Source organism: Pleurodeles waltl, chromosome 12 (genome assembly GCF_031143425.1).
Source record: "Pleurodeles waltl isolate 20211129_DDA chromosome 12, aPleWal1.hap1.20221129, whole genome shotgun sequence".
NCBI classification, from domain to species: domain Eukaryota; kingdom Metazoa; phylum Chordata; class Amphibia; order Caudata; family Salamandridae; genus Pleurodeles; species Pleurodeles waltl.
This window is the reverse complement of record NC_090451.1, coordinates 50,440,803-50,456,206: the sequence shown is the minus strand read 5'-3', so window position 1 is coordinate 50,456,206 and position 15,404 is coordinate 50,440,803. Positions and strand designations below refer to the sequence as shown.

Below are 15,404 nucleotides of genomic sequence, written 5' to 3'. Positions count from 1 at the left end.
ACGAAAGAAGACTTGTTTGTGATAAAAGGGGGTATATTTCAAACACACCAATCCCCAGCCCGAGACACCCCATCGCTAGTCACTAATTACCTGTCAGTCCGAGGGCCATGGCTGCAGAAGGAAAGATTTCAGAATGGAGAAGCAGGTAGACACAGATGGAACAGCAAGGAAGGAAAGAAAAAAAAAAATCAGAAATATAGTTTTAGAACCCAACAGAAGTGATACCCTTGTGGTCCGGTTAAAGCCCTACTTGATTAAGTGCCCCGCTCTTTATAAGAAATGAACCCTTACAAAAACATTTTTGACTTGAAGAACTATATTGTTTGTATCGGAAAGATTAACAAATAGACTCTACCAATTAGTAATCCTTGTTAATTGTCAGTCATCCTTGTTCACACCATGCAAATGGAGATTACAAACAGAAAACTATGCAGTTAAATAGCACTAGCAATAATTCAAAGGAGTGTCAAACTACACTTTGCCAAACAGTTTAAGATGACTCTGATGTAGAAGCAGATAAATACATATTCTATCAATTTATGTACATTTCAGTTGTGGGGAAAAATAAGAAACAATTCTAAGGCACTGACCACTAAGCAAGAACATACACATAAGGATCCCAGTTAGTTTGCAGAAGAATAAATTAAACATGTCCAGGGACCTGAAACTTTACATCTCCATAAAGAAAGTCTATCGCCCACCGCTGCTCTGACCCGCTTCCACAAATCTGTCAACACTCAAAACTCGTACTGGTTACATCAGCCATGCGCAAAGTTTCTGAAGTTGAAGTAAATAATGGATGCCTGAGTCGCATGCGTGCACACCTCACTCTCACCACCGCCTTTTCGTCAGATGTCCTAAGCCACGAAATTAGTCCTGGCTTATTGAACATGGTGGGCGCAAGGTTTTAACTGTGTTTTTTTTTTTTTTTTAAGTACATTAATTTATTTTTGGGGTCTAAATCAGAAAAAAAATAAACGGAAAAAAGAAGGCAACATTTGTAAACTTCAAGAACTGTTTTTGTTTTTAAAGGAACATAACTTCTTTATTAAAAAATCTTTCAAGTTTTTAATTTTGCTTGTGTATGCGTGTCTAACAACGGCATAATCCATACGATTATTTTAACCTTAATCAAAGATGCTGTTAGTTTTGCTACATGAAGAAAAAGCCAAGAAATGAAACACATTCAGAGAGTTACAAAAAATAACAAGTGCACGCAAATGCATAAAGGTTGCTCTGATGGCAATCACAATTATGCTATCAGATTAATAACTGGTGCTTCTTAACGCCTACAAATGGCATCTACATTTAACAGGATACTCTCTGTGGGAGCTTATGTATTTTCTTTTTTACTATACACTTTTTCCCCAATATAATCATTTGTATTTATTTTTTAGATTTTTGTTACTCGTTTTCTACTTTTACATTTTTTTACAAATAGATTAAAAGGAAAAAAAAACGATTGAAACTTTAAGGCAAAACTGTACAGAGTAAACTGCTTTTAATTGCATTTCTAATATTAGTAGAGCTTACGTCGATTCAGAGATCAGCAGAAAATGAATCAATTTAGATCATATTTGGAAGGATCTAAAACGCATCCCATGGAGGGAAGATGGCCTATTAATCCAGATGGGATATGTTCAAATAAGAAATAATGACACAGTAAGGGATCTAAAAGCCAGATGTACATAGGGTTAAGCTTTGCGATTACCAAATAGTAAATGTTTGCGATTTTTGCTAATCACAAACATTTAAGTACCAATGTGTTTTTACCTCACTGTGCGAGTAGCATTAGGTCGCAAATAAACCTACCTCATTAATATTCATGAGGTAAGTCTCACTTGGCAACCCATTGTGAATCGCAAAAATCACAGGGATGGTGGCCTGCTGGGGTCAGCAGACTACCATGTCTGTGATTGCTTTTCAATAAAGCACTTTTTTTTCCTTAAAGGAAAACAGGGTGTGCTTCAATTTTTTTTTTTTAAAATAACATTTTTTTGTCTATTTTATTAAAAATATTTTCACCAACATTCACAAAGAGGAAGGGCTCTCTTGGTACCACTTTCCATTTGCGAATGGGCTACAGCCAATTCGAAGTTAGTAGTAAAAATGTAAATTTTTGCAACCTAATTTCTGTCGCAAAACATTCACACATACAACTTGTGAGTCGGTATTAGAAAGGAACGCCCTAAACACTTCCCTTCCTAATACCGAATCCCAAACCCTATTTGTCTTTTAATAATAAGTTACTGAATCGCAAATAGGGCCTTTGTACATTTTAAAATGCTTTGGTTATCCAGTCGCAAACGGCCCGATTCTGCGAATCAGACCGTTTGCGACTTAAATTGAGTTTTGTACATGTGGCCCTTAGTGCTTTGGAAAGGATCCTGCAACATAATAAACTTTCAAGAACATTTCACTGAGCACATGAGCTATGGTAGGTAACGCTAATGTAGGTAACAGCATTCCCGGTCAAATTTATGTTCCATCATATTCCTCGTCTCATGAAGAGACATCAGCCTGTTAAGCACATTGAAGTTATATTTTCTAGCATTTGCACTTGGGTATGACTTTCTCATCACTGGAAGGATGTAGAGGGGAAAAAAGGCTGATTGATAGATTTTTCCCAAGGTTGTTACACCATTACATTTGGCACAATCTATCTGTATATTCACACCACTAGCTTCTTTGTTTAGCAACACACTTTAGTGAAGACCGACAGCTCAGATTTCCCAACTCTTCAAGCTATGATCAAGGTAAACAACCTCAAGCAACATGCCTTCATTGGCTCAAAAGGTGATGTCTTTGAGAAGGTCAACACCAAAATGAAATCTTGTAAATGCATCACAAGAGAGGAGGCGGAAAGTGTTTGTCAGATCTTTTGAAACATCGAACTAGCAATTAAAGAAAGGTGGACAAGGATGTCAAACAAGGCTTTCAAAATGCGCAGAGTTCCAGGGCCGCCTGGAACAATCTGGAGAAAAGGGTCAGGTTTGCTTAGTCTCTCTTCACTTTCTAAACTGCCCTTGGTATACCCGAGGAATACAAGTATATAGTTATTGGAGTGCAATATCGGACCTAACCCAAAAAACATAATTCAAACTCCAACAGGATACTCTGGAAGGCTCATAAGTATGGATACTTACGTTCCACATGAAGGCAAATAGAAAGAGGGAAATTCCCTATTCCCACCATCTCAACAAAATATTATCCATAGCACCTGGTGAAGAGAGTTTTCATTTGTGGTCCACCGTCCAAACCCTACCGATGGAGCTGGTGTTTACATTCAGAAAGTACGTCAAGCGACTCACAGTAAGACGTATCTGGTTCGAGTGCCCAACACGACAGCTCGAGAGTCTCCGTGCAAAGAAGGCTGGACCTAATACCGCACTTGCTCTTTCATGTAGAGCAGGGCTGCAGCGCATAAGCAATTATGCCACCATCCCTCAAAAGAGATGCACAGAAAGCCGGTGACATTGATTTCACATTTCTACATTACATGCATATGCTTTGAGGACCCAAGACTGACTTCTGCTTCCTGCAGGAGACACAATTTAAACCTTGAAATCTTCAACAGAGTCAGGATTATGTCAGTATGCACAAACAACCAAGCAGATAAACCTGGGGAGGGTCTGTTACTGGAGAAAATCAGGTGTACCACCAGCCAAAATCATAGCAAGGGGCAGCAGTTTAGATATGCTGTCTGCTGCCTGGCTGATAAAAACCACAAGCTGGACAGGAGAACACCTTCCCTGGAAGAAGAACCCATACCAAGTTAGACATACCTTCTAAGTAAAATGTTCCAAATATTGTTTTCATTTAGCACAGTCTTTAACAAAAGCAAGTTTCAGAAGACTATGCAGTCAAAGTGAAGGCATCAGCTCTGTGGTATGCAGGATTGAAACAATAAAATAAGATATAAGTGCAAGGCACCATTGAAAAATTCACTAAGACCAACTGGCAATTAAAGAAGAAGGTGTCAGTGCAGTATCCGATCTTGAGTAAATTCAAAATGTTCAAATACAAACAGAAAGAACAGCAAGGTAGGATTACATATAGGCCCAAATGAGCAGACAGAGTCTACAAATAGCCGCCTATGTGAAAGCGCTTCCAGGACGGCGTCACTTGCTGCCCGTGGGATACAGTATGGTGCTAGCACCTTGACGGCATGGGACAAGGGTGATCTAGGAGTTCGAAAACTAGTACTTTAACCTTTGTTTCACGCCTTGTGATCTGGGAGCATTCCTACGTAAATGATTACACCACTGAGCTCTCACACTCTCCAGAAAAACTGGAAGTGATACCAGACATGCTAGCTTTGGTATTACGTGCTGTATTTAACCATTAAGTTTTGATCCTATCTGCTACCCTGGCAAAATGTGATGAAGTGACTTCTTACAGTTGTTTGAAGCATTGAAAGATCAGATCAGAATTTACTGTCCAACCGGTGTGAAAGAGATCAAGTTTTGCTAGTTATTTGTCCTAATTTGTACCTTTTTCAAAACAATAAAAAAAATTGATTATAAAAAAAAAAAAAAAAAAAAATGTTGATCCTATCTGCACTATAAAAAAACAATGTGTGCGAACATCAGAGAAGCTAAGCTGGTGAAAAGCAGCCTGATGACTCTAAACTGATGACGCTCCAGCTTGGCACAGGACATACTTGACAAAATGCTATTTTCATGAAATGATTTTCAACAAACAATGGCAAAGAGCCCAGTATTAAATCCTGGGTTGAAACAGAAGAGCCTGATAATAATTTTCAACTATCTATAAAATTAAAGGGATTCAATTAATTGACAATGCTCCTATACGTAAAGTAGAAATAAAACAGGGAATAAATAAATATAAACTTTCCAATTTCATATAAAAAGGATAGAAAGGGAGTGGCTAAGTAGAGGAAAGGGATTTAAAAAGAGGATTTATAAGCTTTGAGACAATCATGTAGAACTCATCAGAAAAGATTAGCAGAGCAAAAAAAGAAAAATCCAGGGTTTAGCAGACACTAAGAATAATATACATGAACAAACAGCAGACCCAGGAAAGATGCCCTCCGTACAGTCAGTCTACCAATTCCATCATCAGTGAACATTTATCGCGATGGTAACCCAAACTCTTCACTTAATCTACGCTAGAGGGGAAAACAGCAGGTCACCGTCTCCTTCACGTCATGCTGGACCTCAGGTCCTAAACGAAACAATAGAGCGCAACTGTCTTACCTTTAATCATCTTATGTTCAAAAAGCATGACATGGGAGTGTGGGGGGCGTGGCCAAGGCATAGACAGACCAGACACCACTCCCCTGAGCTCTGCTCGGATCCCCCTCTTCCTCCTGTTACACATTCCCCATGCATACAAGTGGGGGCGTCCGTAGGGGCCCTCAGGTAACTGGCAGGTGGTGATGACCTCACTACGCAGGAGAAGCACTGAAGACGCCATAAGGAAACGGTGCCTCTCCTCCTATGCCAGACTTGGCTGCCCTGATTGCGGCGGCCATCTTGAGGGCCACATGCACCCCCTCCGCCTGGGCTGGTGGCTCAGAGGTGAGAGCTGCCCTGTATCTGGTGTGGGCGCAGCAACGGTTGCAACCCCGGGGCTGAGGAACTGATCATGTGGGGCCCGGCACTAAATTCCCCTACGGAGTTAGCTCATTGACGGCATCAGCTCCGGCTGCAGCAGCCATCTTGAAACCGTCCTGCGGCTCGGCTCCAGCTAGATCTTGGACACCACAGCACCCCAACAATCTGGCTTTCTTCTTAACAGGCAGGCTAATAACGCTCGTCTGGCAGTGGCCCTCATGTGGGTAGCAGAATCCTAGATGCTGAAAAAGCGTTTGATAGGATGGATTGGCAATACCTTTCCATGATTCTAACCAAAATTCACATGGACCCAAAGATGAAGACTTCTATACAGGCTAACTTCCAGAAGCCAGCATTGCGGCTGAAGATCAACGGTACTCTTTCCCTGGGGACTCAACAGGAGTGTCCCTTGTCCCATTCAATTTTTGAACTGTCTGTAGAGCTCTTGGTCTCAAGAATTCAAAACAACGTGGAAATCCGTGGGCTACAAGTTGGTGAGAGGGAGAATAAACTAGCTATCTTCGCAGACGATGTATTGTGTTTCCTCACTAGCCTGGATTCTTCCATTGGGCCCTGATGAGGTAACTAGAGTTGTTCTCCAGCGTTTCAGGCTTCAAAGTCAACTTCAGCAAATTCTGGGACATGGGGTGGCCGACTCACACAATAGTCTTGAGGCACCTATTATTCAAATGGCCAAGTTCCAATGGACTGCCTCAGGCACCTATTATTCAAATGGCCAAGTTCCAATGGACTGCCTCAAAAATGACTTATTTGGGCATCCACCTTACATCAAGTCTTGAAGGTTTATATCAAGGTAATATTCCTCCACTATATACCCCTCTACTCAAAGACCTTTACTGTTGAGGCAAGTTAGAAATCTCTTGGCTAGGCCATCTTAACTGCCTTAAGATTAATTTTATGCAGCGCCTGCTATATGTCTTCCAGGCTCCCCCTCTATTGACATCCAAATCGATGCAGACACACCTTCGTACTAAAATGCTACATTTTGTTTTTTTTTGGGGGGGGTCCCCAATAATCTTCTGCACTACCACTGAAGGAGACCTTGGGTTTCTGGATGTATCCACCTATATCTTAGCACACGACTCCGACCCGCCCTAGATTGGAACAATGACCCGGACGACAAACCTTGGGTGAAGGTGCAGCAGGCTTTCCCCTCTGCACCCTTAGATGGCCTCCTGTGGCTTCCTCCTTTAAGGGACCATCTGTGTCCCCAACTCCTCCCACTGACAACTGTCTTACTGACATATTGGCTTGAGGAACGGCCCCCCTTCACTCAGTTAGTGCCCAATAGTGACTTCCTGCCGGTACATCTCACCACAACTTTTTTGGTTGGGATCAGGGTAAGTCCCCCAGTCTGCGAGCTTTCATTGATGGGGGACAATTACGTACAAATGAGCCAATAAGGGAGAGATTTGCCCTGCCCGTACCACTGCCTACCACGTACGGAAAGCCTTACACTGGGGTGGAAACACCCACTGAATCACTATGCCGCGCAAATGTTCAACGCAAAGTATTTCATGGCTCTACCATCACATGCTCACTCTCCCCCTTCGAAGAAACAGGCATATATGGTATAATGGGGAAAGAGAATTGGGTACTGAAATCCCAGACGACACAGAGAGCTATTTGGCAATAGGTGTCTCAATCGTCGGCTTGCCTCCGCCATAAAGAAAAAAACTCCTACAAACTCCTCACACAATGGTATTTGACTCCAGTACGGTTACACAAAATGTTTGGGAGCTCCGATTCCTGTTGGAAGGGGTGTGGGGACTAGGGCAAGTTTTTATATACATGGTGGACTTGCCCAAAGATGCAATCATTTTGGGAGGCAGTCCTCCTTACCATACACAGTATAACCAATGTTATACTTCCCTGGGATCCACTGTTAGTCCTTTTGGGTGACCCGGCGCAGACAGCGATCTTCCCACTACGACTCTAAGGGGTCGATTTCTGTTTCACCTCCTCCTCGCAGCACGATTATGTATAGCACAAATGCGGAAGCAGCCCCACGCTCCCACCATGAATTTATGCTGGGGTAGACTATGGAACTTTTATGCTATGGAAAAACTTACTGCAATTCTTCTGGATCAAGTGGCTACGTTTGAGACCACATGGTGCCCCTTTGTTACGTATTTTCTATGTCAAAATAAGGCAAGGGGCTTACACCTCACCATGTCCAAGACGTTAAAGGCCTCAGACATTTGGGTCTTCACCTTTTCTGACTCTACAAATGGTTCCTCCTGACATGTCCATCCCTAGACCTTATCTTTTTTATGTGAGCCCATGTTTGGGGGTTAGGGAGCTATCCATGATGAGCGCGATTGTTATTCTCGCCACAGACGTCCACTCTCACAGGACACAAGTGGGGGAGAGGGGTTTACGCAGTGTGTTTGGACTGCAGTGGGGCATTCCTTGGCCACCACTCCACTGTAACCTTTGGAGGAGGCGATGGGTGTTTTCCCCTACCCTGTCCTCTTGGCTTGTAAAATGTATAATTGGGAAGGCTGTAAAGTGTGTCTTCTTCTTTTATTCTAAAAAAATGCTACATAAAGTTGTTAAAAAAAAAAGCATGACCGATGCAAATACTGCTGCCAAGCTCTAGGAAGGCGTACAACTTGGGCATCCATCTCATAGTCGAAAAGCCATTAAAAACCAAGAGATACGCCAAGCACTTAAAATCAGAGCAAAGTAAACAGAGTGGACATCTAGCTCAAGGACATACAAACTACTTTATCCCACCTATCTTCAACTACTTTAAACCAACATTAGGCCTAGAGAGTAGATAGGACACTGGACGAAGCTAAGAAGCATTACCCTCTTCGTTTCAGACCACAGTTCGCTCTGAATACAACCAACGGCGTTGACGAGGTTAATGCCCACCACCTATCCTGCCGTATGAGATCAAGTGGTTCTCTTCTGCAGACAGCATACTAAATCCCTTTACAAGGGATGTCCACATCGACTAATTCAAATGTATCGACACCCATCAGCTACCACTGATGTCAGTCCTAAATGCTGCATGTTAGTGACTTTGATCCTAAATAAATCTTCCATCGCTACATGCATGCAAAAGTGTGTTTCTTCAGAGCACAAACACCAAATCGATGACCTTCAGAAGTAAATGTACTGAGCCTATGCGAGGTTTTTCTGCAGCAAAGGCTTAGGTTTGAGTTTTCGCTAGGTTTTTTAAGAGGGTGAAGTAGACCAAATGGTCTTCAGAAAGCTCTCAGGAGACACACTTCAGAATATGATCGCCTGTGATACTCTCATTTAGGCAGTTACGATCCACACGGAGAGAGAAAAAGCACTGAGAAGTTAGTATTGTGTTTTAACAATAGCCAATTTAATAAACATTGTCTAAATTACAGATCCAATACTATCACTCCAGTTTGTTAAAAAGAACATTCGGACAAAACACTGATGCTCTGAGTCATCTCTGAACTCTAAACAGACTCTGCAGTCTCCACCTGTGGAACTTTGGTAATTTAATAAAAAAAACTGCAAAGTTAAATCTTGCCCAAGGAGTCTTTCCCAACAGTCTATGCAGAAGATTTTAAAAGAGACAACTTCATGGGCAAAAAGGAGTCTTACCTGCGTGCAAAGGGGAAGTTTAACGAAGCACTGGTGGAGAAGTTCCGCGGGCTGTCCAAGGGGCTGCTGCCAGCTGTAGATCAAAAAAAAAATATATATATATATCATACATATTAGATTCACACAAATTCGAACAATAGTAAAAGCTAAATAAAAAATAGTACATTTGTGTTTTAATTCTGATAAACAAACAATAACTAAAGTAAGGAGCAGGAATATACCCACTAAGTCTAAGGCAGGTGCGTCTCGTATAAGTGCAGGAGGGCTGGATAGACGCCAGATTCCAGGCAACACACTAAATACTTAAAGTTTTCGACTTCGATTCAATGCATAGAAATTTACCTTAAATGGCTATTCTGTAAACCCTGTATGGATCAGGCCAGATTCATGTTGGAGACCGCTGGTCCGTATCATCCAAAATGTCACTGGCGCAAGAAATGAAGTAACTTTTCTGTGATGGATCTCATACAAAAGTGATCACTGTACAGTGTAGTGTTGTCAAGGCTGCACCACTGTAGGGAAACCATGTTTTTTCTTACGCAATACTAGAACCCAGAGAAATTAGGAAAACTCGGACACAAAAGAGAGAATGCCTGCCTTGAGTGCAGGCAGACAGGCCTAACGGATACCTAAATCTTCAACACTAAGCGCCGTAAGCATGTTGGGAAGCTATAAGTTCCATAATGTCTTACTTTGAAGGAAAAAAGAAACTGAGGTAAGCTAATCTACTTTTTGTGCGTTTAGTGACTATGCACTAATGTCAATTATTAAAAAGAAATTGTAATTTTATCTTACTCTTTTGTCAAGATAATAAATAATGCTAATACTGGACTAGGGACTTCCCTCCAAAATGTAATGAGTGGGAACTAGTGTTATAATACACATATTCAAAGAGCGCGAATAGCTAAAAGAGCACAAAACAGACTTCGGATCACTGAAAACTAACAAAATCATAATCTCAAACAGGTGCATAGGTCCCAAGATTGTGTCCAATTTAATACAGATCTCAGGGTCAAACCCAAATAGACCTCTCTGTAAATTATGGTTTAGACAACTCCTTTAATCCTTTTGTTTTTTCCATGCAGGTATCCAAGTCCACAAGAACAGTGTCTGGAGATGTAAAATAGCTAAATTAAAAAACAAAAATCTTCAATTAGGAGTAATCTGGGTCAAACGCAGCCACCAGTGTAAACACCAAAAACTAACAGAATTAAGGGATGCCAAAATTGGATCACAGTATCATTTCCATGTGCAGGGATGTAATACAAAACTATCCAATGTTTAACTTCCTCTAGGAAAGGCAATCACATGGCAAACGTAATTTTTTATCTGCCCTACTGAGCAATCTGGGTACGGATGGTGACACAATCGGAATGGCAGTTCAGATACTTTTATTTGTACGTATGTTGTACATGGCCTTAGTAACTTTGCCCTGATTTTGACAAGGACAGACCAGAAAAAAATATATTTAAGGCATCCCTCAAACGGTATGCACCATGAAACTCAAAACAGAGACCCGAACCGCTTACACTTGTCTAAGGCACGTTCAAGCGCTAAGCCCGCTTGGGTGTGAATGTGTGGCCGGGCCCACCTGCGTTCTACACCCATATTACAGGTCCAAGGAAAGTATTAATGGAGCAAGATGTGGCCTTCTCAAGATACAATAGAAGAATCAAGTGTCGAGAGCTCCATGAACATGGAAAGCACAACTTTGTTGCTTCAATGCCGTATACAGGGGTCTTCGTAGGTCTTTTATGCAGAAAGTTCACGTTACACCGGTGCAGTCTTGTCTGCTGCAAGAATGGTTCTGCCCCAGTCCAATGGACTTCTAAGCTACAGGACTTTTCCAAACAAGTCTTGTAATTTCTGAGTTATGTGATCGGCCTATGGAGGTTCCTACAAAGCGACTAAAAGCAACAAATAAATAAATGCAGTATGCGACCATTTAGAATTAAATGCTTCAAATAACCAATTTTCTCTTTTCGGTCATGAAACAAATCAGGAAAAAGAAATCTGGAGGACCCTTTTAGAGTATTTTCAGTGTAATGAGCATATGGGAATCCGACGCCTGTACCCTGAATGGTTGCCAATTGCCGCAGGGATAGTTTCCTAAGCAGTTTCCAGTTATGAAACACTAATTTGACGACTCCACACAAGTTTTTCCTAGTAATATCCCCAGGGCCTAAAACAAACCAGTCTCCTCCAAAGCAAGTTCTTTGTGGTTTGCTACATGTACCCAGGACCATAGACTACCAGTACAAACTGGCTGGTTGTGTGCCTCGATGCTCTGATGATCAGGCAGTGCTTGGACTTCATTCTCTTGCCCCAAATCTGAGAACAGAAAAGCAAGATCACTGGCTCTCCTTAGAAGGTTACTCCAGATTGGTGCATACTTTCATCAGCTGTGTTGGTTTATTCACGCAGATTTACAAAACAGCAAGGAATCTCCCGGAGGAAAGGCTTGCCCCGACTCCTTTTGGGACGGTCGGCGACTGCTCAGCCTGACTCATCAATGGCCAAGGAACAAAACCTGTAAATTTACAGCTCGTCCACATGCTTTGCAATGCTCTGTGAGGCCACGTTGACTGTCGGCCGGTGGACAACCAGCCGATTGATTTTTTAATCATTTCAAACCTGAACCAAATTCAAAGACTAAAGAAACTTTCTCTAACATATATATGACTCCTGTTTTGTTGGATTGTATAACTGACACTAATTAGCTGTGGCGGTCAATAATCTATTTCACTTTATGCAAGGAATAACTTTTTCCCTTTGATGCAGCCATTGCCTCTAAGCTCCTGATAAATACGGATTCTTGCATGCCCCATTATGCATTAAAAAAAAAAACTTCCTCCAACCATTTGCAGAAATATGACTTCTAGTTGGTAAAACGGTTGACAATATGCACATTTGTCTGATATTAGATGCACCAAGCATATTACATGACGAATGCACTCAACCTCTTCTCTATGTACACCTACTTCCCGCTGTAGAAAGTTACCAAGGCAGACAAACCCGAACAATTCAATTTCCGCACCAAAATCATTATTGCTGAAATCAAGATTTCGGTTTGGCTTGCAGACAAATCCTGTTCTTACATGCGAAGATGACCCCTGAATTGAGTGCAACCTCAGTTATCAAACTGATTACATAATCCTCGGCGCACAGGTACGCAGAAGCAGGTACAGCGGCATGCTACTGGAGGTGGCACTTTATTATTAGAGGAAGTCTGCAGCAGGGTGGAGGTCCATCTGGAGGATACCAGAGTTCAGAGGAGATATGTAGGTGTCTGCTTCCTCTGTGAAGGTAATTTCTGGCTGGTCACTTGGTTGACTGGGAGGGCCCATTGGGGGACAGCTGATCAGAGCCACGAGGGGTTGCTGGTCGCCTGTGGACCGAGTGCTATTCATGCCACATGTGATGCACTCGTTGGCTGGGGCAGACACTTTGTGGTGTGGATTGCTCCTCGTGAACTGGCCTGACGCGCCCACCTGAATGTTATGTTTGCAGTCTCACATTGTAAAGGCATTGAAGCTCTTTCTGCTGTCCAAGGATGGCTCTTTAAACAGTTGTGGGGTTTTCACCACAGTGTCTTTCGGCTAGCAAAGTTTCGCTCAGGAGTGAGACCAGATGTATTCTTATGTGAGGTGAATGTGTCGGCTTCAGTGAGCTGTGGTTGAATGTTCCATGCTACCGGCTCCCAGCCCCAATGTGGGAACGTTGGTCTGCGTAAACAAATGACACAGCCTGTTATCCACACTCCTTGCATCAGAAGATCTGGGGGGAAATTTCTGCAGAATCTCAGTGTGCTATCACAACAATGGCTTTCCACACAACATATTCCCCGAGGATGACTCCGGCGCCTTTGACGGCTCAGCCAGCTGGGAATTACCACTGACTCATCAAGATCAACAGAGTTTGATGAAACCAGCATACTGCCTAGATGCTTTTGTGCAGAATAACACTCATCAGCTCCCTCCCATGGTGCAATGCAGGCTTGTGAAAGAGCTCAGAGAACTGAAACTTTCTCAATTGACAGCAACTCCTGAAAAGTAGAACTTCGCTACACTGTTGCACTTGTAGTCTGCATTTCTAAGAGCTAGGCCAATACAGAGTGTTATTTTCTTAGTGCTGTTTCATAGGTCAGCACACAACATATGTAGTATTTACAGTGGACTCCAACCTACGCTTAGAAAAGAATCTGACTACTACAGAAGGTAAACACATAGCAAAACGCTGCAGGATTTACAAACTACTTCTGTAATCACATCACAAAGCGCACAACTTTTTCAATCTTTCAATATCCTTTATCATAACTTTTTGGTCATCTTTAAGCAGTTACTCGTCTCTATCACCTGAAGAAATCATGTCCTGGATCTTCTGTCACAACCGCAGAATAAACACCTCCTAGGACACGGGTGACCAATCAAACTACGACTAAATGCTACACAATTCGTATTCCCATGGCAGCCTGGTAACTGCTGCTTCCTGCTTTCCTGTGTGAGCGGAAGCACACGTGTGTAAGTATGAAGTTTTAGGATGACCAATGGAATTCTGGACTTATCTCCTTGTTGGATCCTTTGGGTAAATGTAAACTCTTATTGAAGGATTTAGAAACAGCAGTGTGAGTGAAACCTTCCCAACAGCTCAAGCTGCCTTTAGGATGGGTCAGGGAACAGACCAGTGGCCCAGAGGTGGCGCCTGTGCATTGTGAAGTAGACAAGAGTTGTAGGGTGTCCCTTCGAAGGGGCACATCCTCAGGGAACCACAAAGGAACAGGAATAATGATGCTTACATTGTCTATCAATTTTATCATCACTCCTTTGGAATTCGAAATCTCCAATTACACCTCCCCTCCCAAACAATAAAGGAATTCAGCAAATCTGCACTCACACTTAAATATTTGATCAGCAGTGTAGGCATCACCATCCATCAAGTAAACTCAGAAGTTCTAATGGCTCATCACTGTCCGCCTGCAAGACTAAGCTTTTCATGCAAACAATGCTCGCGACGAGGTTTTTCAGATCCTCCTTTTAGCCAGGTCTGAAGGTTTCTGCATCGAGTCATGAGGTCAATAATATTCTACACATCAATTTGATGACATTTAGGAGTGCAATTAGGTGTAGTTATTTCAAGTAACATTGCAAACAAAGTCTGTAAAAACCTTACAGCTAAGGTTGTCAAAACAGGGCCGAGCACCAAGCATACCGATGACATAAATTACTGATCACAACCAAAGCATTAAAGCACTTCATTTGAATGTTGGTATTCACTCATTCAAAGTAAAATCTGAAGACTAAATCAAAAAATGCATTTGTCGAATTTACAAAAGGAAAATCAACGCATATTTTCAATTGCTGAACCATCCACAAACCATTTGCACTTCAGCATACACACAACCGAGTCTGATGAAGGCGGCTGTAAAACTTTCAAAAACAATGAACACAATAGGATTTGCTCCCTTGGTTCAAATTTGCTTTTCTGATTTGGCAGAGGTCTTAAAAGAGTTTGTGTTATTGGTCCCAAAGAAATAGGTCATTTTAGAACAACTTACTTGGGTTGCACAGTGTGAGCAGAATTGAATTAGGCTTTATAGTGTGGTCTCTCAAAGTGAAAGGGACTCGTGAGGATAATTTGAACCGAAGACTAAAGGTTAGTTAGGGTCAAACGCAGGGTCAGTGGAATTATGCGGCAGGAGAGCACCAAATTATGCAGCAGGATTGACTAAATTATGTGGCAAAAAGGGCAAATTATGCAGCATAATGCAGTATATTTTTATTAGAATTACTTCACTATTTTGTCATTTTCATACATGGTAATACTGTCTGTGCAAAGATTGAACCAAAATTACCACCAGTTTAACAACAAAATCCAGAAATAACCAAATGAAAGATGATGAGTTAACATTTGCAAAGGACCTTCCACTGCTCGCAAGCACATGTTGCCAGATCTTTAGCAACTTTTGATCTGTTTGAGCTAGAAATATTTTTTGTTAAAATCTGAAGATTAGGCAGATGATGGATTAAGTGGACAACGCAGCACATCCAAATTTATGCAATAAATTGCTGCGGACGCAGAATTGCACAATTCCAGTGGTCCCGGCTCTGAGAACCTAATGAACTGTGCTCGATACACTTCAGGTTCTGGCTTCAGCAGTTAGCTTGTGAAGGGTTTCAAAGTGATGCAAAAAGGCATTCTGTGAATGAATCTCTC

The 15,404-nt window shown here is 41.9% G+C and overlaps 1 protein-coding gene across 3 annotated transcripts in view; it reads right to left on the bottom strand.

Annotated features, from left to right (window-relative positions):
* Positions 1-15,404, bottom strand: part of MAST3 (microtubule associated serine/threonine kinase 3) — a 194,460-nt gene that overhangs the window by 91,916 nt on the left and 87,140 nt on the right. For 2 of the 3 annotated variants that reach the window (XM_069217416.1, XM_069217413.1), the window contains 2 exons: positions 9,192-9,264; positions 91-111 (listed from right to left, as the gene is read on the bottom strand). In XM_069217416.1, coding sequence (XP_069073517.1) covers positions 91-111; positions 9,192-9,264 — 94 coding nt within the window. The remainder of the gene's footprint in view (positions 1-90; positions 112-9,191; positions 9,265-15,404) is intronic. The other variant, XM_069217414.1, reaches the window with a different exon arrangement.